The sequence below is a fragment of the Pinus tabuliformis genome, chromosome 8 (genome assembly GCF_031772625.1).
Source record: "Pinus tabuliformis cultivar Carrire ecotype Pingquan chromosome 8, CPIR1, whole genome shotgun sequence".
Lineage (NCBI taxonomy): Eukaryota > Viridiplantae > Streptophyta > Pinopsida > Pinales > Pinaceae > Pinus > Pinus tabuliformis.
In genome coordinates, this window is record NC_142294.1 from 2,074,150,342 (window position 1) to 2,074,173,101 (window position 22,760).

Below are 22,760 nucleotides of genomic sequence, written 5' to 3' on the forward strand. Positions count from 1 at the left end.
CTTCAACACGTTAGCTCTGATCTCAAGTTGAAGAATCTAGGGCAGTTAGCATTAGTGAGATTCTTCTAGACTTGATAACAATTTGTGAAGTGCTTTTACAAATTATCTTAGCTTGATCTTCTTCTTATTATTAGTGTGTGTGTTTATTATGCCAAGGTTGTGATCATTGAGAGGCTTTACCCTTAGCACTGTTGTACTCACATTAGCATTGAACCATTGCTCTTTGACCGAGGTCTTGAACCACTGTAGTTTCCTTCGAGAATCATTAGATGAATCTGAGCTCTGTGTAACTGTAATTACCCGAGGTTTCAGAGAGATTCGAGGTTATTGCTCCTCATCTGAAGTTGTAAGGCTAGTCCGAGATTCTGTACTCCATGAGCCATCCGAGATCTTATAGAAGACTTCCGAATTATTTCAGACAGGTCCGAGATTTTGTCCTCATTGTACCATCCGAAAATTACAAAGAGAATCTGATATTTTTCCTGTGCCTTTTGCAGATACCCAGCTAGGTATATATAGTGGTTATGTCTCCAGTTTGTGCCGACTTATCCAAGTGAACCGACATGTCATCTTTTAGTTACTTAATATATATTTTTGCAAGCCGACATGATGTCTTTTCATCGCTTTGTTTGCAGGCTTCTTCTTTGAACGATGGTGATTGTCTTGGAGGGTTGCTTGACACTAGGTTGACTCATGTTCATTACATAAATGCTCAAGAAGAGTTCTTCAATATAATTTTGACTCTTTGACTTTCCTAGACCTATAGAATGAGCAAGAAACTCATTTATATAATTTATAAAAATAATAATTCTTTTTCTTGACAAGTACAACGATCAAAATTACATTGACAAATACCGATCCTAGTTACCCTTTTCTTCAACACTAGAGGGACTGACTCTGAGCCAATCTGGGCCCACGCAGGCCTTACGCTGAACCAAGGAGAGCCAGCGCAGAGGAGACGCTGCCCTCACGCAAAAATCCAGAACTGTTGAGGATCTGTCGGAACATCTCGGAAAGGTTGAAGCAGAAGCTCCAGGAGGTAGAAGAGACAGTGCAGGGCTGACACAGAGCCTGTAAGGCTAACGCAAAGCCAACGCAGAGATAGTCGGGGTTAGCCAATTCTGTTGCCGGAAACTGCTGGGTGAAGTGAGGTAATCTCACTCAGTTTTCTGCAGTGTGGAGAAAGTCTGCAAAAAATCGCGATTTAATCCTAAAAACGTGATTTTTTGAACTAAACGATTTAATCCCCCGACTTTTTGGCAACTTTTTCACAAAGGAAAAAATCACGATTTTTTCCTTATACTCCCGATTTAATCGGGAGTCGACCCAAAAACTCTGCCTCCCTTCGCAGGGCACGGATAAAGAGGCCGCAAAGGTGAAAAAACTATAAATTGAAGCTTCCATCCATGCATTTTCAAGTTATTGCATTGTATTGTTTGTCATACTTCTTGCGAGCATAGCAGTCTCATTTGTAATCTATTAGTTTTGAGGTTAACATATGTTTTTGTTTTCCAAGGAAAAACAAATCTTTATACTTCATATTTCTAGTTAGAAAGCAAAGTATACATTGGCTAAGCCTCTAGGCTTTCAGTGATCCAAACTCTAACAGCCACTACCCCTTCAAAAGATTACAAAAGTATCAAAAGGACAGGCATAAAACAGTCTTCCGTAGAAAGAACCCCACACCATCAAAAACATTGTTACAGTTGTTGAATGCTTCCAGAAGAAACAACAAAGAGGAGGTCATGAAGATCAAACAGCGACAACCTGTCCAAAAAAAACAAAACCAGTGCCTCAAAAAAGAACCCATTTTTCAGGCAGGAACAAAGTACCTGTGAAATCTTGTGACTGCAAAGATCCTTCCTGCAATGAGAGCACGTTTTGAAGGGAATCTTCTTTAGTGGTGAACTCCCTATAAATGTGGTGAAAGGTTATGCATCAGAAGTGGATTTTACCTCCAAGAGTTTTTGCATAATAGATGCCAAGGCTAGGTTAGTAATCTCACATCTATTGTTTTCTCAGAAAATAAGCAGCGTGGAGTCACCAAGCGTTAATTTTCACATCTACTGTGATACTCACTGTTAATTTTCATTGAACCTACCACCTGACACCTTATTACCCAAGCAGATTACAATCTACTAAATAAATGCATGACTTATTTCTTAATACAATTAGCGGAAACAAAAATTAAAAGGGGAAGAGGATCTCAGTGACTGATTACTTGATGACTTTTAGATGACTCATGATATACATTTATTATATTTTTTGTTGATATTTTGACTCTTGAGAGTTGAGACTCAGACAGGACTCAAAATTCAGGAGTTGATTCACTATTTTGATATGTGATGTAGCACTAGACTTCATATACATATTATATATTAGCTTTCTTTACATGTTTATGTGGAAATGCATTTATTTGATGTTGTGGATACTCTAGATGTTAAAAAAAATAAAAATAAAATGAATAATTTTGTGTTTTTTTAATTTTTCCGACTTTTTGCCAACTTTTTCAAAAAACTCCCGACTTCGACGAGTTTTTCAACTTTTGGACCCTTGCCAAATTAATCCCGACTTCGACTTTTTCCACATTGGTTTTCTGCCATTATAATTTTCTCTGTAACTGGATTGTCAGGAGGGCATCCAGCATTGTATTCAGAACTACTGCTTAATAATATAAAACCCTCAGAGTTGTTGCACTGGTTTTCCCGCATTGGGTTTTTCTGGGGACTATTTTGTCCAAAAATAATGGTGTCCTATGTATCTTGTTCTTTGCTCAGTTTCTTGTTTCATGTAATCAAATTAAATTGGTGTAGGCTGCAGAAGTAATTTACTTCAGTATTTTTCAGAAAATAACTTGATAATGTATATTAAAATCAAGTAGGTGAAGTAAATTCAGTTTTGCTGCAGTAGGGGTTCCTTGAGTGTAGGAATTTTCACAATCTGAGTCTGTAAAAAAAAAGCTCCAGATATATGACTGAATGGAGGAACTGGAAGAGCTAGTCTAAGGCTTGTGTTGGAAGGAATCTTGTTGTCTCGACAAAGTAACCTGGAGGACCACAGAATACGTGGATGAAGATGGTAATGTTGGACATTTTTGCGTTCTTGAATGCATGTTTGGATGCAAATTAAAGTTACACAAAGACCATTAGGGCCCTCATTATCTAATCATTGGAATTGCAAAGATGAATATTCTAACAGACATTTTAGACATGCTAATGGAACCCGCTGCAAGCTGCTATAGCCTCTGCTGCTTTATTGGGATGACCTTTGCTGTGGACAGCAAGAGCAACACAACATTGGTGAAGGGATCTCCATGAAACAGCTAGGTAGTGGACAAATTGAGGTTTCTAACATCACACAATCAACAGGGCCTTTCTGCAAGCCCTCTACCCTCTACAGAATGAAGATGCCAATGTCTCATTATTCATATGCTTCCGTGACATTGAATATTCCAATCAGCTTCTTAGCCCCTATTCATACATAATCTGTTCTGTGTACATTTGTAAATCTACAATGCCAGATACATTGTAACTTAAATTTCACTCTCTAGTATGTTCTCTTGAAGTTAAATTTTAAACGGGCCCTCTATCTTAATGAAATATATCAAATTGACAAACCATAGAATATGCTACTTATTCCCTATTTTCGACCAGTACTTTCCCAACCTTGGCGTTTTTTATCTAACAGGAAAGTTGTTTGATGCCATGGTGCTTATTTCTTCTGACCAATGTTGTAAATATTAGCATCAGGTAATATTGGCAAGGGTCCAGAGAACCAAAAAATCATAAAAATCGAGAAGATATCAGTAAAAATCGCCAAACATAGGCAAAATTAAGATACCGACAAATATCGGTAAAAATCGGCAAACATCGGCTATGCCAAAAGAATGCGATTTCGCGATTTTTTTCCCGATAAAATCGGGATGTTTGCAACTCTGCTTTTGACTGCAAGGGATTTTCATTCCTTGGCTTGAAAATCTGAATTATCATTTCTCCCAAGTCCAGAGGAACTGCCAGCAGTTGGTTTAATTTATTATTTTCCTTAATCATCCAGTCCGGATGATGGACCATACATCCATCGTCTGAAACATCAATATACCATAAACCACATGCATGATGCAGGTTTTCCAAAAAAGAATCTGAATGAGATTAGCTGTGAAAAATGAATAGATTAATAAATAAATAACTACATCCATGAGTAACTGGTAATCAATTAAACTCAGTGGACACTATCCCCATGCCCAGGGACACATCCCGAAGAAGCACAGGAGTGAACTTATTGGCATCCCTTTTAAGCATACCTCGTTCCTAATTCTATCTCTTACTTGTTCTAAATTTGGACATACATGTGCTTGAGCTAATTCTTTTACTTGTTTTGTGTCTCAATAGAATTGTACATGCATTTTTTTAACTTCGAGCATAAGCAAAACACTTATGGGTGGTATTTATAGCTGAAAAATAAAAATTTTAAATCCCAAAATGACTAACACCATCCAACACCTTGTGGTGTTTTGCTCCCCCATTGTGAACTTTGAAGTGTAATATGACCCACTCAATTTTACTAATGGGCAAAAACAGAAAGTAAAATGAGAAAAATGGCACCTGTCACTGTCTACAAACATACAAGTTAAAAATACATTCCCAGATATAACAAACACAAGTATACCAACAAAAGAGAAGGAATATTTTGTTGCATACTTGCTTGAGCTCTTCAACCTTCAATTCCACCTTTGATATCCCTGATTTTCTCACAAAATCAGCAACACTCTCAATAGTGGCTACACCCTAGCCCAAGAAGAAATGAAATAGTGTTAGAAAGAATAAGAACTGGACTCAAATTCAGAGAAATATTTATCCAACAAACCTGCTGCAAGACGAACTGCAAACACTGTTGCTTAACAATGTTAGTGAACTCCGTATCAAAGTTTTGGCCTGTGTACCATGCACCTCCAGTTATCTCTTTTGAAGGTGTCAATTCTGCTAGCATATACACCTTCTTTGCTTGGTTCTGGCAAACAAGGAAATACGAATGACCATGCTTATAATGAGACACCAAAAACCTAAATTATGCACTTTTTGACTGAAAGTACTTAAAAACAACGAAAAGTTCTGAAAAAGATTAAAATTTTCCCTTTATTTACAAAAACATTGTGAATTATTTATTCTGAAAATATTATTTGTGGTGATATATATATATATATATATAACAAGTAGTGAAGTAGCACATCTTAACTCAAAGGCATGACCTATCAACCATAGTAATCAGACAATGTGTCTAAGTATACTGTCACAAGGCCATGTTAAAATGTCCAAGCAATGGACAGTAGGAAGGTTGTCGTGTGGGGCTTGATCAAGGATTTGGAAGTTTGATTTGCTGTGTTCTCTGAAATAATCATATGCATGGATGTGATAAAAGCTGAGGTGCCTGAGACATGGGGCATGCTTCTTTCTAGTTGCTAGGTAGCCAATTTAGGTGGCACTTTGCAGATGGATTTATCTTACACCACCATTTCAATTTGTCCTAATCAGTTGGTCAGACTGAATTGTGAATCCAAAAAATGTTCAATGTTTATTTTCCCAATTGGGAATTAGATAACGTGATTTGTGTGGATAAAAAAATGGGTAACAATACTATTATGTTAGAGAGTGATCTTTGTTGTTCGACATCCAGTGACAGGGTTCTTTCTTCCACCTATGAGCAAGTGATCTGTCCCAAGGTATTTATCATTCCAACAAAGGTGCAGGATGACTCATAGGATATTTGAATTTAGGACCATGCACCTTGAGGGTGCTAGGGCTATAGGTATGCTTATGGCAGAGGTGATGTATTTTATTCTCCATCTGCTGAGCTTTTTCTATATGCTTTTCACCTTGTGTTTGACTGTACTAATAATGTAGTGCAATATAAATCCTTGTTTGCTAGGCCTCCAATTTGTTGATGTTTTATAGCTATGGAAGGTCTTCTACATTGGCTTGGTGTCTTAGTATGTAGAAGAAGTTTGATTGCCTCTTTAGATGCTTGCTTGGTGGAGTAAGTGACTTTTTTATACCTCTCCTAAGGTTAACCTTAGGAAAAGTACAATAATTAGAGTAATAATTACTGTGGATTATTAAGCAAAAGTTCAAAGGATAAATAATAAAATTATTTAAGCGACTTTGATTTAATTTCAGCCATTGATCTCAAGAGACACATACGATTTAATCCCGGCCTTCAAGATTAGAGTTACAGATTATTTGCTTGATGAAATGATAAAGTGAATCTAATGGAAAGGTGAAGACACCATTATGCACTTTGGGAGTGATTTTCTCAAGACGGGGGGCGAGAAACTCTAGTTGAAAAACAAAGATTTAGGAATTGCTATGGGAAATTTCCGGAGAAATTCAAGGGGAGTGGAGCAAGAAGAGAAGAACCAAGCTAAGGGGCCAATTTGTTGTGGAGGTCCAGTTAGTTTCTTGGGCCGATTTGACAGGTGCGCAGGTTGTACAATTGACAGAGAGGCCGTGAGCAGGAAGAGCGTTGAGAGCACTCCAAGGAGACAGAGTTTGTCTTGGGGCTGATTCTAGTTTAGCATTTGAGTTTCCGGGCAGCCATAATTTCTTGAGGGCAGTTTACAAGTTCACCATTAGCTGGTATTGTTGAATATGCAACTATGGTCGGTCTTCATAATGTACTTTTAGGCACTTAATGTAATTATATATATCATTGTAAAGCATATTTATAAATGTTTGAGTCAAAGGAAGATTTATTTCAAGTCAGAGTCCCATTGCGACTTTTAAAAGATGTATAATTGAATTTTTGAAATGAATTTTTTTGCTCCAAAAGTGACAAGTTGGCCTTGGCCAAGAGACACGTCCATTCACCCTAGAAAGACCACTATATAAAGGCAACTCGAGTTCCTCATTTGGGCAACTCGCATTCCTCTCCCAAGACTGTTTTTGGGCAAGTGAGCGAAGGACAAGGTTAAAAAAGGATGAAGAAGAAGGCCAAATTTTATCTCTCCTATCTCTCTCTAGCAACTCACGCTTGTGAAGGAATCTCTCTCTTTATCATATGCAGTTTCTGAGGCAACTACTACAGGGGGGCGAAATTTTCAGAGTTGCTAGAGCAACTGCTGCAAGACCGAAATTATGGGCAACTGGCTATTTCAAGAGGGCTAGAATTCTGGAAGTGCGGGATCAAGAGCAAAGTACAAGATCAGTTTTGGGTGACTTGACTTGGAGAAGACCAGGTTTGACAAAAGGTCTAGGTGTGTCTCTCATTGAACAAGAAGACTTTCTCTATTGAAAATGTTGTTGGGTTTTTCCCCATAGTGGGTTTTCGCAAGGTAAATCTTGTCTCTCTTTTGTGCATTGTGATCTCTATTGTTCTATTTTTTGTTATTGTTGAATTTCTAAAGTATAATTGTTGAATGATATATTGGTATAAGTTAAAAGAGTATCTATATCAAAAGTAATTATCAGAATTTCAAAAATATTGTGTGACCCTAATTGCACTAGAAAATCAACATGGTATCGAAGCTTTGGTGAAGGAACGAGGAACATTGAAGATCACTTTTGCAGAAACCCTAGAGAGAGCTTTTTATTAAAGTCCTTGTACATTGGCATCTATAGCTTCCTCCATGAAATCCGAAAACACGTTAGAGCGAGCATCAAACATTAGAGCTTGGAAAGTTAGAACAAATCTTATTCTTGCCAAGAACAAAGTGTTGGATATTGTGACAGGGAAGACCGTTGAACCAAATGAAGCAACTGGAAAAGAGAATTTCAAGGAGGATGACATTATTGCCATGAGTCTAATAGTAGACTCCATTAGAGATCATCTCATCCCCTACATCGCAAAGCATGACACCTTCAAGAAGATGTATGGTGCCCTAGTAAATCTCTACAATATTAAGAATGTTGGTCAATCCATGACAAGTAAAAGGATCAAGATACTAAGATCTGACAATGGAGGAGAATACACCTTGAAAGAGCTTCACGCTTTCTGCAAACAAGTTGGGATTAAGAGGGAGTTAATCGTGTGAAAATTCCTAAACTAAAATTCTACTACTGCAACAACTTATTTATTTCACCTACTTATTATTCACAACAAGTTATTTATGAAATCCCTTTAGCAAATATTAAAATAAATTCTACTGCAGTTATCACACAATTACCCAGAGAAAAAATACACGCACAAGAACCAATCACATCAACACAGTTATTTTTGAACAACTGTCCCTAGAAAAGTCCCATGTGGGAAAACTGGTGCAGCAGATGAGGGCTTTATTAATCTTCAGCAACAATTGCTTTTTACAAGAATGATTTTACAGAGAAATTGAAAGAAAACACCTAAGACTTTCCCTTTGAGACCTTCCGACACTTTGGAGACCCTGCTCCCACTCCTGCGTCACATCTGTGTCACTCTGTGTGGCCAGTGTGGCTCTAAGTGGCTCTGCGTCAGCCTGCGTGAGCTCTCTCTGCATTGTCTCCCACTGTCCCTACATCACCTCCTCCTCAGTCACTGCCTACTGTTGATGCCCTACTCTTCCTCCACCATGCAACTCTCCCTTTGAAATCAATCTCCTCTACTTGAGAATCGAGTTTCTTTGAGATACTGAGTATTTGTCGGTGTGTCTCCAAATGATCCTCAAGTCTTCTCTTATCCTTTTCCTGTTGACGAATCAACAGTCGAGATTAAGTCCCTAACCAACAGCTAAGATTAAAACAGACTTGATCCTCGTCTCTTAGAAGCTTCTCACCCTTATCTTTATTAATACCCATTAATATTTTTATTTTCCTAAGTTTAGACTTAGGAACCCATTAAAAATATTAATTATTTTAATAACTCCTCATCCGGGTGGAATTTCTCAAAACGATTTCTAGGTCTTGGAGATCTCATGTGCCTTAGCCTCTCCTCCAAATTTCAAGGCTAGAGCACATCTGATGCTACCAAAAATCAACACTCCCTCTTAGCGAGGAATGTGCTCTAGCAATGTTTCACTATAGAAACATCACACTGATCTTCTGCATCGGTACCTATGTTGATGCTTGGCCTGCTGCCTCACATCCCCTGCATTGTTGCTTCTTGTATTACTGCCCATGACACTACCACTGCCACTGTCGCACCTGTACTGCAGCTCCCTCTCAACATGTTGCATCATGCTGCCCATAGCACTGCCACTGCTAACTGTTGCACTGCAACTCCTGACACTTATCCATTTCTGCTACTAAAATGGATTCTTTACCATCCCCATCTTCTCCCTGAAATAAACAAACTTTGTTCTTCCTAGAGCCTTGGTGAGGATGTCTGCCACCTGTTCTCCTGTAGGAGTGTATCTCAATTGTACTGCTCCTCGTTGGACACAGTCTCTGACAAAGTGACACCTGATATCAATGTGCTTCGACCAATCATGAAATACTGGACTCTCAGAGAGCTTGATGCAACTCTGATTATCACACATGCTCATTCTCTACGACCAGATAGTAGAGATTAGGGTCTGCCTCACTCTTGACAAACCCCATCTTCTGCAAGTAGCCATCAATTCGACTGTACCATGCCCTAGGCGCCTGTTTAAGCCCATACAAGGCTTTCTTTAATCTGCATACATGAGATTTCTTCTCATGTGTCTCAAAACCTTCTGGTTGTTCAATGTATACTTCCTCTTCTATTACCCCTTTCAAGAATGTCGCCTTGACATCCATCTGATGAATCTCCCACCCCATTTGTGCTGCAAGAGATATCACAGTTCTAATAGAAGCATACCTGGCTACTGGGGCGAAGGTTTCTTCGTAGTCTATCCCTTCCTTTTGAGCATACCCCTTAGCCACAAAACTGGCTTTGTATTTCTTCACACTGTCACCTGCAGCATATTTGACCTTGTAAATCCATCTCAAACCTACCATTGATCTGTCCTGAGGCCTAGGTACCACTTCCCAGACATCATTAACCATTATAGAGTTGTATTCCTACACAATAGCATGCACCCATACTTGATGCTGAACGGCCTCTTGAAAACTAGAAGGTTCTCCAACCTGAGCTAATAAGGCCTGGTATGTCTCTGGTTGTCTTCGCTCACTTTGACTATTCTTGGGTGCACCAATGAAGTCTTCTGCATCCCGTAGAATCTGTTGGATGTCCTGACTCTTTCTTCCCCTGGTAGTAGGCACATCTATCAGCTCTTCCTCTTCCTGAGATTCCTCCTGTCTTGAGGCTTTGTCTTCAGGAGAATTTCTGGTACTAGTTTCCACTGGTTGAAGTGGTTTGACCAACGGCTCGTCTTTCGACTGCTCCTCGGCAGGCATTTCTCGAGATTCCTGAAAGCTCTATCCTCCATGAACTTTACATCCCGTCGAACTACTACCTTCCTACTCCCTGGAAGATAGACTCTATATGCCTCAGCATTCTCGCAATATCCCACAAGATATCCTTTCTTAGCAATCTGATCTAACTTCATTCTCTTCTCTTTGGGTATATGACAATACGTTAAACTCCCAAATATTCTGAAATGACTGACTTCAAGTGTCTTCCCGGTGAATACCTTCTCTGGAGTGATTTTGCCCAATGCCCTATGAGGAGCCCTGTTTTGAACATAAACTGTCGTGCTGCATGCTTCTGCCCATAGGAATTTAGGCATATCCTGATCATACAGCATTGCCCTAGCTGCTTCCACAATAGTCTTGTTTTTCCTTTCTGCTACTCCATTCTGCTCCAAATTGGTGCAAAAATCGGTGAAGTCCTTGTCAACATACTCTCCACCATTGTCTAAGCGCAACACTTTTATCTTCTTTCCTGTCAGATTCTCCACTAGAGCTTTGAACTCTTTGAATCGATCGAAAACCTCATCCTTGGTTTTCAGAAAGTAGATCCAAGTCTTCCTGGAATGGTCATCGATGAAGGTGACGAAGTATTCAGCACCACTAAGAGCTTTTGTGGACATCGGTCCGCAGATGTCTGAGTGTATCAATCCTAGCACACTCTTAGCCCTATTGTTACTTCTGGAAAACGCTGCTTTGGCATACTTGCCCAAAGCGCACCCTCTGCATACATCATCTCGTTTGGTACTTAGTTCTGGAACTCCTGATACTATTTTCCTGAGAATTCTCAGAGCCCCATGGTGTAAGTGTCCCATCCTCCTGTGCCATAGTTCATTCAAATCTTTGTCTCCATTACTGCCTATCAGTGCCATTGGTGATTCTAGCTGCAACCTGTACAACCTGTTACTTCTGATTCCAATCTGGGCCTTCTTTTTCCAACTCGGGTGTTTGACATATACTTTCTCCTTAATGAAGAAAACGTCATAGCCCTTGTTTTGAAGTTGAGATATGGAAAGTAAGTTCATCCCCAATCCTGGCACATGCAGCACATTGGTTGCTCGAAGCCGCTCTCCTGCTTCGGTTTGAAAAACTATAGTACCTCTTCCTACTAGAGTACACTTTGCCTTATTTCCCATGGTGATTTGAAAATTCATTCTTTCTTCCTAATAATCTGAAAAACATTCTCGGATTCTTGTCATATGCCAAGAAGCTCCATTGTTTATATACCAAACATCTGAGGAGGCAGAGCTTGCTAAGAAACCGACTTCTTCTTCCAATCTGGAAGCTAACATAGAATAATCATAATTCATGTCCCTTGTGCATTCTTCTGGAAATTTGCGCGAGTCCCCTTGAGTGGATTCCTCTGCATCATGCTCTTGACCCATAATCGATTTTTCCTCTCCTATTGCCGAATCGCTGCTTTGATACCATGTGAAAATTCCAACTGAAATTCTACTACTGCAACAACTGATTTATTTCACCTACTTATTATTCAAAATAAGTTATTTACAAAATCCCTTCAGCAAATATTAAAATAAATTCTATTGCAGTTACCACACAATTACCTAGAGAAAAAATACATGCACAAGAACCAATCACATCAACACAGTTATTTTTGGAAAATTGTCCCTGGAAAAACCCAATGTGGGAAAACCGGTGCAGCAGATGAGGGCTTTATTAAACTTCAACAACAATTGCTTTTACAAGGAATGATTTTACAGAGAAACTAAAAGAAAACACTCGAGACTTTTCCTTTGAGACCTTCTGACACTTTGGAGACCCTGCTCCCACTCTTGCGTCACACCTACGTCACTCTGTGTGGCCCAACGTGGCTCTGAGTGGCTCTGCGTCCCACTTTGCCAGCCTGCGTGAGCTCTGCATCTCTCCTATGGACTGTGCCTCTCTCTGCACTGTCTCACATTGTCCCTGCGTCACCTCCTCCTCAGTCACTACCTATTGTTGATACCCTCCTCTTCCTCCACCCTACAACTCTCCCTCTAAAATCGATCTCCTCTACTTGAGAATCGATTTTCCTTGAGATACAGAGTATCTGCCGATGTGTCCGTTGATCAGTGCTTGTCATTGATCTCAACCCAAGCAGCACCAGGGGCTACCCTGATCTTGTATGGGCATTTTGACTTGACAACTTACTCTATTCTGAGTCAAGAATCTTCTAGATGGATTTTACTCGTCGAGATGTTTCCGTTGATATATGGCACGTCAAGTAATTCTTCACGGTTTGAGAGATATTCATGTTTGAAGTTAGTAACCCCAGTTAGTGGGCTAAAATCCTATGGGGTTGTAGCATGGCACTCATAATTGGTTGTGGTCATTGAATAGTCAATAATTAATAATAAAAAAATTTGCTCCTAAAATCCCTCCAACGTTCACTTGTTGAAGACCCTCTCAACTCAAGACATTCATATAAATAATGACCCTCATATCCTCCTCTAGTAGGGATTTTGTGGCTTAAAACAGGCCATCGTGGCATTTTCGCTATAACTTTTTTTCTTGTGAAGTGTCAGAAGTTGAAGTTAAAACCCATTTGAGCCGAAATCTTAGTGAACCTCGTGACCAAATTTCAGATCTTGGTTTGCTATATTTTCGGAGATATGAGCTGACGAAATTAGGGTTTTTACAGGCTCCCAAATTCCATGTCAAATAGGTGACGTTGGGAAAATCGTCATAACTTTCTCTCTGAGCATTGGATTCCAATTTCGTAAATAGTGGCAGAAAGAGGACAGACTGCAATTTGTTGGGTATCGTTTTAAGGGTCGAAGGTCGCAATAGTGACACGTGGCACTTCGTACAAGTTCGCTCTATGAAACCAGGCGATAATCAAGTCATTATGGAAGATTTGGCATAACTCTTTCTTGAAGAATCCAATCTTGATCAAACCTGTGGGGATGGAAAGAGGACTCAGAGGGCTACCACAAGACGAAATTTCAGGCCCTGGAGATCCGAAATTACATAGATACAACAATTTCAATATCGAGCTCCTAGAAGGTAAGAAAAAGCATGCATTCAAGGATCACTGCAGTAAGGACCACACATCAATAGTCAAGGGTAAGTCTCCAATAACAAGGTATGTATGATTAGTGTTTACATTTGAAATATGAGTATCATCTCTGACATATGTTTTTGCAGGACAACGTAAGTATATACAGGGTCTCGGTTATATCTCTATGTCTCTATATGTCACAGTTAGTTTTAATACCACATTTTGGATGTCTTATTCTTGATATTACACATTTGAGGCTACACCAAGTCTGCCAAATCTATATGATGTCGCAAGTTCATGTTACTTGTCTTGTCATAGTTGATAGAATGGTCTCTGTTGTTGTACTTAGAACTTGGTTCATCACAAGTCTAGGCTTTGTCATCAGTTTCTATTGTATATATCTTTAGGTCAATTTTGGATATAGTCTTGCATAGAGTCCAGGCCTATATCAAGAGTGGAAGTCTTTGTCTACTGCTGCAACAAGCCAACAACAAAAGTGACAAGCACACTTTAGGTACGCATTGTAATTTTAATTTGTATTTATTCATTATTATGCACTTACATGTGTTTTGCAGGCAGAGGTAAGTTGAAGGGTATTTTGTTTTGTTTTAGGATTGGTTTTGCTAGGGAAATTTTGCATGCAGGTAGAAGAAGATTCAAGTACAACTTCAGGCAAGAATTCAAGAAAAGAAGTATCATATCAAAGGAAGCATTACCGCGGGACATTCTTTGAAGACATGACAGCCATCCGTATATTGTGAAGAAGTTTCAAGGCCAAGGGTCATCACTGTAAAGTTGTAAAAGAGTCATCATTGTAAAATTGTAACAGAGTCATTTGTGAAAGAGTCATTCTGTCTAGAGTCGAAGAGGTAGTGTTGGGAGGTATAGGAGTCATTGTTGGGATGATGTCATGGTTGGGTTGCAGGTCATAGACTAATTGGGTATTTGGTCAAATACACAAAAATCATTGTACATCTTATTGTATCATGGATTGTTGTCCCTGGTTTGGGAATCCACAATCTTGTCTTATTTTAGTCATTATAGGGTGGCAGGGAGGTGCTAGGTAGGTGTATGAAGTCGCCTACAAGTTGGGGCCTGTGAACACTTTAGGGTGGTAGGGTGGTGCTATGGTGAGTTGTGGCTCGCTAGGGTATTGGAGCATCCATTCAGTTGATTAATAAAGAAACCAGGGCATTGGGGCGTCCTTCCAGTGGGAGCTGGAGAAGAATGCTTTTCAAGAATTCTAGGAAGTTGTTGCTTTCATTTCAGTTGAGGCTAAAGATTAAAGAATTTATTAGAAAAGCGTTCATTGGTTTTTGACCCGAAGGGGATTTTCCACATAAAATTCTTGTGCCTACTGTGTTCTATTATTTACTATTATTACTGCATAAACATTAATAATAATTGAAGATTAACTAATGCTCTGAAAAGATTTAAAAGTGCTAATTGCTTAGAAATATTGATTCACCCCTCAGTATTTCCAACAGTGTCTCCAAATGATCCTCAAGTCTTCTCTTATACTTTTCCTGTTGACGAATCAACGGTCGAGATTAAGTCCCTAATCAACGGCTAAGATTAAAACAGAGTTGATCCTCGTCTCTTAGAAGCTTCTCACCCTTATCTTTATTAATACCTATGTTGCATGAGTTTCTGGAACGTGGCAACGTTGGGAACTTGGGTACAGGTGTCAAGAACGGCTAGAGGTTTCCCCAAAATTTACAGGAAATGGCTAATCGAGAGCGGTAATATTATATAATAAAAAAAATATAAAATAAAGATAAAATAAATAAATAATAATAATAATAATTAATCATGTAATTTATATAATAATCAAAATTAATATTGAATCAAAATATTCAAACATTAAAATCAATTTGAATATATATAATCTCTCTTATATATAAATATATTCTTTGGGTGTCTCTCTCTGTGAGTCTCTCCCTTTTATATATATAAAATATTAAAATGTCAAGTTCATTATGACACATGACGAGTCTTTGAAACAATCTAGCTTAAAAATACAAAGGAACAGTTTTACCTCTATTTCTCTAGTTATTCTTAAGAGAAAAAGTAAAGCAACTCTAATGTTTAAGCATTGACTGCCACATACAATATGCAAACACAATCTTCTGTGATATATATACATAAACAACAAAAGAAATACTCATCAACATGACATCCCAAATATCGCCCTTACATCAAGGTGCCACACACTTCCTTAACCCATCAAGAGATTGCTCCAGTTTCTCAATTAAGGATATCGGTGTTAAGGATGTCTTTGGCCTTTCTTCCAACAAAGGTTTCAACTTAGGCTCATGTCTTGTGGGTAGTTAAGCATATTTCTCTAAAGAATTTGTATTCCCCAACCTCAGGGAACGTCGGAACTCCAAAAAGAATAGTCTTCAAAGCTCCTGGAACTTTCCCAAGCTCCCATTGCAGCTCCCGCTGAAAAGGGAACATTCCCATACAGTTCCAAAGCTCCCGGGAGCGCAGGAACCATTGGAACGGGTTTCCCTACTCTTGGGAACGATTCTCGTGTAACCTAGATTAAGACCCATTAATATTTTTATTTTCCTAAGTTTAGACTTAGGAACCCATTAAAAATATTAATTATTTAATAACTTCTCATCCGGGTGGAATTTCCTAAAACGATTTCTGGGTCTTGGAGATCTCATGTGCCTTAGCCTCTCCTCCAAATTTCAAGGCTAGGGCACATCCGATGCTACCAAAAATCAACAAATTGTCCCTTATATTCTAGAACAAAATGGTGTAGCAAAATGGAAGAACAGGTCCATTGAAGAATCTGTCAAGACCATGATGCATGATTTGGACTTGTCGTTGTTTATGGGGCGAACCGTCGCGAACGACCATGTACATTCAAAATTGAAGTCCTCATAGAGCTCTAGAAGGTATGACTCCTGAAGAAGCCTTCTCTAAAAGGATGCCAAAGAATCTTTGGTTGTCTTGTATATATTCATGTTCCTAAGGATAAGAGGAACAAGCTTGAGCCTTCAGGAAAGAAAGGAATATTTATTGGATAAAGTGAATCTTCAAAAGCCTACAAAATATACATTCTAGAACAACGACGAATTGAGGTAAGTCGATATGTCACCTTCAATGAGAAAGTGGCATATTGGAGGTCTAAGGAAGTATATGTAGATTCCTTGGAAGAACTAAAGCAAGGGGCCTCAAGAGAAGAGCATTCAAGTTCTACAAAATGAATCGGAAGGCCAGAAGGGCCTCAAGAACTAGCAAAACCAGTTATAGTTCCTGAGATGAAGAAGAGACCAGCATGGCTTAGATCCACATTTTAAGAGGCAGAAAGGCATGTAGCTCCTGATGGCACATCTCGAGAAGTGAAGAAGCCTAAGAGGTTCTCTAGCTATGCAACACTCATCAAAAACTCATTGATTAAGAACCTTCCACATATGAAGAAGTAGTCAGTCAACAAGTCTGGAAGGAAGCAATGAATGAGTACTAATCAATCACGAAGAATGATGTTTGGGAAATTGTGCCAAGGCCTGAAGGGAAGTCAATGGTGACTTCCAAGTGGATATACAAGATTACGCATGCTGCAAATGGGAGCATTGACAAATACAAGGCATGGTTCATGGCTAGATGATTCTCCCAGAAAGAGGGAGAAGACTATGACGAGACTTTTGCTTCAATTGCCAGATACACCTCCATTAGATCTGTCATCTCGCTTGCTGCCTCTATGGGACGAGAACTACACCAGATGGATGTAAAAATTGTTTTCCTTAATGGAGTAATTGAGGAAGAGATGTACATAGAGCAGCCTCAAGGATTTGAGGTATATGGAAAGGATTCTCATGTTTGTAGATTAAAGAAGGCCTTGTATGGACTCAAACAAGCTCCAAGAGCTTGGTATGCTCATATCGACAATTATCTGACAAGACTAGGATTTACCAAAAGTAAAGCAGATCCAAACCTTTACTTTAAGGTTGTGAAAAATGCACCTGTTATCTTATTATTATATGTTGATGACTTGTTTCTGACAGGTGCCAAGCCTCTTATCATTTAGTGCAAGAAGCAATTGGCTTCTAAGTTTGACATGAAGGATCTTGGGTTGATGCACTATTACTTGGGATTAGAAGTATGGCAGAAACCTGGTGAAGTTTTCCTCGGTCAAGGGAAGTATGTGATACAGATCCTTCAGAGATTTGGTATGATGGATTCCAAATCCATGGATACTCCCATGGTGACTAACTTGAAGTTAAGAGGCTCTGACTCCAGATTGGAAGATCAATCTATGTACAAGCGGTTGATTAGTATGTTGATGTATTTGGTTAACACCAAGCCAAACATTTGCTTTGTATTGAAAACCTTCAGCCAGTTCTAGGCAAAATTGAGACACGAACATCGGATTGTAGCAAAGCACATATTGAAATATTTGTGTGGTATAGTAAACTATGGCTTGAGATATGTTGCAAACAAGGATGTACAACTTCAGTGATATACAAACGCTAATTGGACAAAAAGTGTTGAAGAGAGGAAGAGTACCTCGAGAGTATGCTTAAGTTTCGGATCCACTATGACATCGTGGATGAGCAGGAAGTAGAGGTCAATCGCGCTCAACACTGTTGAAGCAGAGTACATTGCCGCGAACAAGGCTTGTACAAAAGCAATATGGACCTAAAAGTTGCCTGCAAGATTATTCGGCCAAGGATAATCAAAGTTGTGTGAAGTTTTCAAAAAATCTCGTGTTTCATGATAGGTCGAAGCATAGTAAGATCAAATACCACCACATCTCTGACATGGTGTAGAGGAGAGCAATAAGGCTCAAGACATCTCGAACAATGAGCAGATAGTTGATATTCTGACGAAATCGTTGCCGAGGGACGAGTTCGTGTACTTCAAAGACAAGTTGGGGCTCATAGAGATCACCCCTCTTGTTGAGAGAGAGTGCTAATTTATCTGCAGCATGGATGGACATTCTCCCGAATGGGTCCAATAGACCTATAGGGCTCAATAGGTAGTGTTGAGTGAGTGTCTCTTGGAGGAGGACCCTGATCACACACCAAAAATGGTGGAGTGAGGTCTTGGAGCTTGTTGGGCGATTTAATTGTTTGTTAAATCCCTGTCATTTAATTTGTCAACCCGGGGGTTTCGTAAACTTAGAAGCAAACCAAAATATATGGGACCTCAGATGAAACTGGTGTAGGAAGTTTGTTTATAATGGAAATGCATATTACAAATGTTTGATTAATGGAATTCAAAAAGGACTACGTATCCACTTACTGTTTGACACTCACTCACTGTGTATCTGTATCTGCAGATTATAGTTTCTCTTCACTTATGGAGTCCACTATCTGAACTAAGCTATGTTTAACAGTGCAGCACACATAGCCATACAGCCATTGGGGAGCTCCAAACATTCTTCCACCATCGGATTCGAACTTTCTTCTCCCTCGCTTATCATCATTCTCTCCATACTGACTTCTTCCCCAAATTCGTTCACGTCTGAATGCATTGTACAGGATTCCACAAAAATCTCCACAAAATCTGTTAACAACAATATCATATCTTTGTTAATTGCATTATGTTTTGATCTTCAATGTGGAATATTTGTTACAGAAAATCGTGGGTCAAATATCTTGATTATCAAAATGTGGCTGTCAAAAATTCTTTATTGATGCCATTGTAATCACCATGCATTAGCACTTATCTTAATCACCAAAACATCAACTCTATCCCTGAAGAACACTCTTAGGAAAGATCCGGATGCACCGGTTTTTCATAATCTGCAGGTACCAACAGATGTCCTACCATTCTATGTTTCAGAATCCTTGGAATTACTGGTTTGAGATTGCTGCCATATACAAGAGGCGCTTGCTAACTGTCTGCTACTTGTGGTACACTCTGTGGAGATTGAACATTCCAAGGAGCAGGTGGAAGACCTCCAGGATGTTTCTGTGCAGGCACATTCAAATTGACTGATTGTGCATCGTGTACAAGAATTGACTGTTGTGGCTTATGGGACTGCCCTGCTGGATTTGCCCATTGTAAAACATGGCCAGCATTGTCCAGACGTGATTCCTGGCCTTCAGGTTGAAACTCTTGATATTCATGCTGCTGTGTTGAAGAAATTGCCAAAGAATTACTTCCATTTGGATGATACGATTATTGTAGCAATTGAGATGAAGAATATGTTGGTTGTGTTGTCAAGACATCTTGAGCACTTGGTTGTGAATTAAATGGATATGGAACCTGTTGGAAAATGAAACCTGCTGAGGTCTGCATGTATTGCCCACTGGGTGGGCTATCTGCTGGTGGAGCTGTTTTCCCCATCAAGTGATTCCAAGGAGATCAAGGAGTATGAAGGAAAAATACTGAAGTGGCAGGGAAAAGTTACTGAGAGGCTAAAGAGTTGAGACGTCGATTAGGCCAGAATCTGGAAGAAACGGCCAGCTGTTTCTCAAGAAATGTGTTAGTCAACCAAAAATGTAAAACAAGTACCAGAAATGGCACTTCTGATGAGTTAGATTTCAGTTTCAATCAGAATAATTTAAAAATTATTTATTTTGCATTGGTTTTTTCTTTAATTTTGATTTATTTTCTATTTTTTTTTAACTAAATTAAAACTGGTTTATTTTGTTTTGTTTTTTTTAAATCAAATTTTTTTTAAACTAAAATTGTTTTATTTTGTATTGTATAAAAAAAAACTAAAAAAAAAAAGAATTAAACCCTGTATTTAATTTTTTATTTTTAAAATCTTTAAAAAGAAATTATTTTTTTTATATTGTTATTAAGAAATTAAAAATGAAATTTATTTTGTATTGTTTTTTTTTAACTAAAATTTATTAAAAAAAATATATTCCTAATTTTTTTAAAATTTTTATGTTGTTTTAAAATCAAAACCTTTTAAAAAGAAATTGAACTTTATTCCTAATTTTCTTTTTTATTTTATCTTTTATTTTTTATTTTTTTGTATTAAAATCTTTAAGAAAAATTTGAATTCTATTCTAATATTTTTATTTATTTTTTATTTTTTTTAATCAAAATCTTTTAAAAAGATATTGAATTTTATTCTAATTTCTTTTTAATTTTATTTTGTTTTAAAATCAATTTTTTTTAAAAGAATTTAAATTTTATTCTAACCCTAAAACAATCTAAAAAATTTATTGATTTAGGATAAATAAAGAGAAAGAAGTAAGAGAGAAGAAAAAAAAATAAAAATAAAATAAAATTTAGCAAATGGAGACAAGAATGTTACAAACCCTGAAACATCCTACTTTCTGATCCTCAAGATCGTCCAAAGACGTAGGAGGAGAGCATACTTATTCGAAAGAAAAAATATCATCCTACCTACTCTATGTTAATTGGAAATTACAAATTATTACGTGTAATTAAATTTCCAATGTAACCATTGACGCAATAGTAGTAAAAATATATTCATTTTCAATTTCACAATTTTAAAATGAAAATATACAAGGATGATCGAATCTAGTTTTTGTGAGTGTGACTTAATGAAATAAGAACAAAATCGAAATTGATCTAACCTCGTACTTGTTTGAAACCATCGAAGCCACCTTTCGATAAGGCTTTCATAGGCGTGATTTCCACTCTCATTCGGATCATGATACAACTTCTCTTCGTCCTCCTCAATCTCATGTTCAAATAATTGTTCATCATTAGATATACAGGATTCTTTGAATGTTAATTCATTGTTTTCTTCAAGAGGAGTAGTTAAGCTTTTGGTTGCTGTCAAGATCTCTTCTTCACAAGAAGAGGAGATCCTGACACTTGCTAGGATCTGAGTGAGTTGTTCCAAACTTATACTCATCATTATTCCATATATACATAAGATTTTTTATTGTATTTTTGTTTTTTTTTTTAGTGAATGGGGGTTTTTGATTTGTGTTCTATTTCTATGTTTTCTATATGAGAAAAAACTTAAATGAAAATGCCTAAAAGTAATTAACCCTAAATAAAAATGATTTGTAAATAAAAATGCTTCCTAAACAATCCTCCTAATTAGCTTACATCTAAGTTTGCTTCCCCGGCAACGGCGACAAAATGTTGGGCAATTTAATTGTTTGCTAAATCCCTGTCATTTAATTTGTCAACCCGAGGGTTTCGTAAACTTAGAAGCAAACCAAAATATATGGAACCTCAGATGAAACTGGTGTAGGAAGTTTGTTTATAATGCAAATGCATATTACAAATGTTTGATTAATGGAATTAGTTTACTTTAGAAGATAGAGAAGAGTCTCTTGTTCAAGAGTCCTGATTGTCCTTCTACAATTATTCTATAATAACATTGCCAAACATCTAAGAAAGCAAGTAAATATTGTTTTCAGTTCAGTTCTTAACTCATGGAGAAGAGTCTCCTAACTTAGGAGGACCTGATTGTCCTTCTCTCATAAAAACTAGCTATTGAAAGGAAATCAATCTTCACATAAATAAAATCTAGGAGAGCATATAAGAAAGTAAATCTTGTTTCAGTTCAATCTAGCTCATGGAGAAGAGGCTCCTAACTTAGGAGTTCCTGGTTGTCCTTCTCACATAAAAACTAGCTACTGAAAGGAAATCAATCTTCACACAACAAAACATGGCCATAACATGAATTCATATTGAAATTATCTACAAGTATTTACAGCAAAGAAATAAGATGAACATCAGAATTAAAACTAATATATTCACAACTATGAACATTAATCTACAACAAAGTGTACTTATCTTGGTATGGGGATCCTTCCATTCCTCAATGAGCACACATGAACAACTATCACACCTTAAGAATCAAACAACACTCATAACTCATGATTTGGAGAAAATGATATTATTCATGTTGAATGAACATAAATCTGATGCTAATGAATAACTGATAACTGTTTTTTTCTTTGAAGGATGCTCCTCTTATTTATACATGAATTAGGGATATCTACTCAATAAATGTAGATCCCTTAAATATCTACTAGATCCATACTTGTCTCAACTTATCCCTAAATACTAGATACAAATCCTATGACACATCAAGATCTCCATGATCTTTCTCCTTGGAATATGGTCCACCTCTTGAGTTGAAATTCGAATTTGATCTTGGGAGGCCACATAAGGGTGTCTTGGAAGCTTCCAAATGATCTACACATGTCATCAAACTCAAGTCATTTTTAGGTATAAGCAAATACATGTTATTTCTCTAAATTTTAATCATAGATTCACTCTAAATACATCAAATTAATAACTTTGGAAAATGTAAATGTGAACTGATGTAGTAATGATACTGTAGGTTTATGTAATGATAATGTGATGGAAGGAGGTGACAAAATGAGGATAATGGTGAAAAATAGAGTGAAAGCGAATGTTAATTTGGCGGCCCAACAGAGCCTAATCACACACTAGGCATGGTGAAGTGTAGTACTTCAGTATCTAGCCCCTAATCACACACTAGAAGTGTGGAGTCAAGTCTTGGACCCTGATCACACACCGGATAGGGTAGA

The 22,760-nt window shown here is 37.8% G+C and overlaps 1 protein-coding gene across 4 annotated transcripts in view; it reads right to left on the reverse strand.

Annotated features, from left to right (window-relative positions):
* The window catches only part of LOC149244803 (uncharacterized), a 202,111-nt gene that overhangs the window by 56,862 nt on the left and 122,489 nt on the right, over positions 1-22,760 (reverse strand). For 3 of the 4 annotated variants that reach the window (XM_089375015.1, XM_089375017.1, XM_089375014.1), the window contains exons 7-8: positions 4,864-5,007; positions 4,698-4,784 (exon numbers count right to left, since the gene is read on the reverse strand). In XM_089375015.1, coding sequence (XP_089231141.1) covers positions 4,698-4,784; positions 4,864-5,007 — 231 coding nt within the window. The remainder of the gene's footprint in view (positions 1-4,697; positions 4,785-4,863; positions 5,008-22,760) is intronic. The other variant, XM_089375016.1, reaches the window with a different exon arrangement.